The sequence below is a fragment of the Tetrahymena thermophila genome (genome assembly GCF_000189635.1).
Source record: "Tetrahymena thermophila SB210 genomic scaffold scf_8254570, whole genome shotgun sequence".
Taxonomy (NCBI): domain Eukaryota; phylum Ciliophora; class Oligohymenophorea; order Hymenostomatida; family Tetrahymenidae; genus Tetrahymena; species Tetrahymena thermophila.
This window is the reverse complement of record NW_002476341.1, coordinates 1-2,475: the sequence shown is the minus strand read 5'-3', so window position 1 is coordinate 2,475 and position 2,475 is coordinate 1. Positions and strand designations below refer to the sequence as shown.

Genomic DNA, 2,475 nt, shown 5'->3' with positions numbered 1-2,475 from the left:
TATGGGAGTGAAGAAAATTGGAAGTTGAAGTCACTGGGAAAAATTTACAAAATAGAATTATCAAATGGGAAAGTTTATGTTGGATAGACAACTAGAAGTCTTGAGACTAGACTGAAAGAACACAAGGATTCTAGAAAGACTTTAGATGATGAATTTCATTTGGAATTAAGGAAAATGACTGATTATTAGTTGAGGAAATTGTAAATAGAGATTGTGAGAGAGATAGCTTTTGAGAGTAGTGAAGAATTAAATAAATTAGAGAAAGAGATAATAAGATAATATTAGAATGCTGGGAGGAAGGTGTTAAACACTGTTGGGATAGAGAAAGTGATAAAAAGTTAGGTAATAACAAAAATTAAAAAAATAGAGATGAAAGAATAAGCTTATTATGCTCAGTATGCTGATCATTACAGAATTTACTTCCATGATGAGAATGGAAAAGTCAAATAGTTAAAAAGGAGATTCAATGAATCTAATAAGGATTCTGTTTTGAAAGAGGTTTAAGAAATAACGTTTAATTTTAATAACAAAGTATAGAAGGACTAATGAATGAAAGTCCTATTTTTTCTTTAATAAATTTCTAAATCATTTTCAAAAGTATAAATTTTATACCACATAGAAACATAAAGTACAAATAAATTTTATAAGATTCATTTATTATTTTATTTTTTGATGTTATCTTTTAGCAATTTAGTGATAACTTTTTTCTAAATGTCTTTGATCTTGATGTTTCTTTGCTTTCTAATTCTTTCTGTGCGGTTTAAAAATTTAGTTTGTTTTGGCGCTTAATAAATTAATAGTTTGTATTCGTTAGAATATTATGATAAATTAATATTTTGATATGCATAACTGAAAAATATGTATTGTAAAATATTTAAAAATTTGTAAATAAAGTTTTTTAAAAAAGGCTTCCAGGCGAAATGCTTTTAGTAGAAAAAAAATGGCGTAATAGGGTTTTTACCCCTATTGGCCCTAAAATGCCCCGATTGTAAATTCTCTTTTTGCTTCTTTCAATAAAAATATTCAAAATATACGGTCTATTTTAATTATTTAATGCAATTCATCTTATTTATTTTAATTAGTATCTAAAATTTACTTGCTTTTTTAAATTTTAATTATTTTTTTATTTTTTTAATAAAAAATAATATTTACATGCTTTTTATAACCGTTATTGATCTATTAATCACTGTTTTAAAATCAAAAGATTACTATCTATTTTTAAATATTAATGATATAACATTAATAATTTAAAAATATTATAAGCAAATTCATACCCACTAATTCATACAATAAACTCATTTTTTCACTATCTGATACTTCTAAATCTCAAATATTATATTACATCCTTTTCAAAATTTTATACAACTCATTAAATATTATTTATTTCACTAAAATTATTACTTCTTTTTGTTAATACTAAATAATTTAAATCAGCATTTTCAAAAAAACAAAATAATCAAATAATATTACTCCCTAATTGATTATTTAGATAATTAATTAATTATTTATGAATCATTTTTTTAAATATTTATTACTGTCTATTTTCCAATAATATAACTTATTCACCTCTTTCAAATATATGTATATTTTACACTCTATTTTAAATATTAAAGTTAATTCTGCATTAATTTTTTTTCTCATTCAAAATTCTAAAATATTAATTACATTCTATTTTGAATATGAAAGTTAATTCAGCATTTATTTTCTCATCAAAAATCGTTCTAAAATATTAATTACCGACTATTTTGAATATGAAAGTTAGTTAATTCAGCATTTATTTTCTCATCAAAAATCATTCTAAAATATTAATTACAAGCTATTTTGAAAATGAAAGTTAATTCAGCATTTATTTTCTCATCAAAAATCATTCTAAAATATTAATTACAAGCTATTTTGAATATGAAAGTTAATTAATTCAGCATTTATTTTCTCATCAAAAATCATTCTAAAATATTAATTACTTCCTATTTTGAATATGAAAGTTAATTCAGCATTTATTTTCTCATCAAAAATCAAATTTAAAATATTAATTACAAGCTATTTTGAATATGAAAGTTAATTCAGCATTTATTTTCTCATCAAAAATAATTGTAAAATATTAATTACGGACTATTTTGAATATGAAAGTTAATTCAGCATTTATTTTCTCATCAAAAATCATTCTAAAATATGAATTACTTGCTATTTTGAATATGAAAGTTAGTTAATTCAGCATTTATTTTCTCATCAAAAATAATTCTAAAATATTAATTACGTTCTATTTTGAATATGAAAGTTAATTCAGTATTTATTTTCTCATCAAAAATCATCCTAAAATATGAATTACTTGCTATTTTGAATATGAAAGTTAGTTAATTCAGCATTTATTTTCTCATCAAAAATCATTCTAAAATATTAATTACAAGCTATTTTGAATATAAAAGTTAATTCAGCATTTATTTTCTCATCAAAAATCATTCTAAAATATTAATTACT

General features: G+C 21.2%; 1 protein-coding gene across 1 annotated transcript in view; it reads left to right on the top strand. All coding sequences in view use genetic code 6, as the record gives it.

Annotated features, from left to right (window-relative positions):
• The window catches only part of TTHERM_00934410 (GIY-YIG catalytic domain protein), a gene marked incomplete at both ends in the record, with an annotated part of 909 nt that extends 360 nt beyond the window's left edge, over window positions 1-549 (top strand). Inside the window, one exon of the mRNA XM_001020409.3 lies at window positions 1-549. This exon is cut by the window's left edge and continues 360 nt beyond it. Coding sequence (XP_001020409.3) covers window positions 1-549 — 549 coding nt within the window.
• Between the last annotated feature and the right edge of the window lie 1,926 nt (window positions 550-2,475).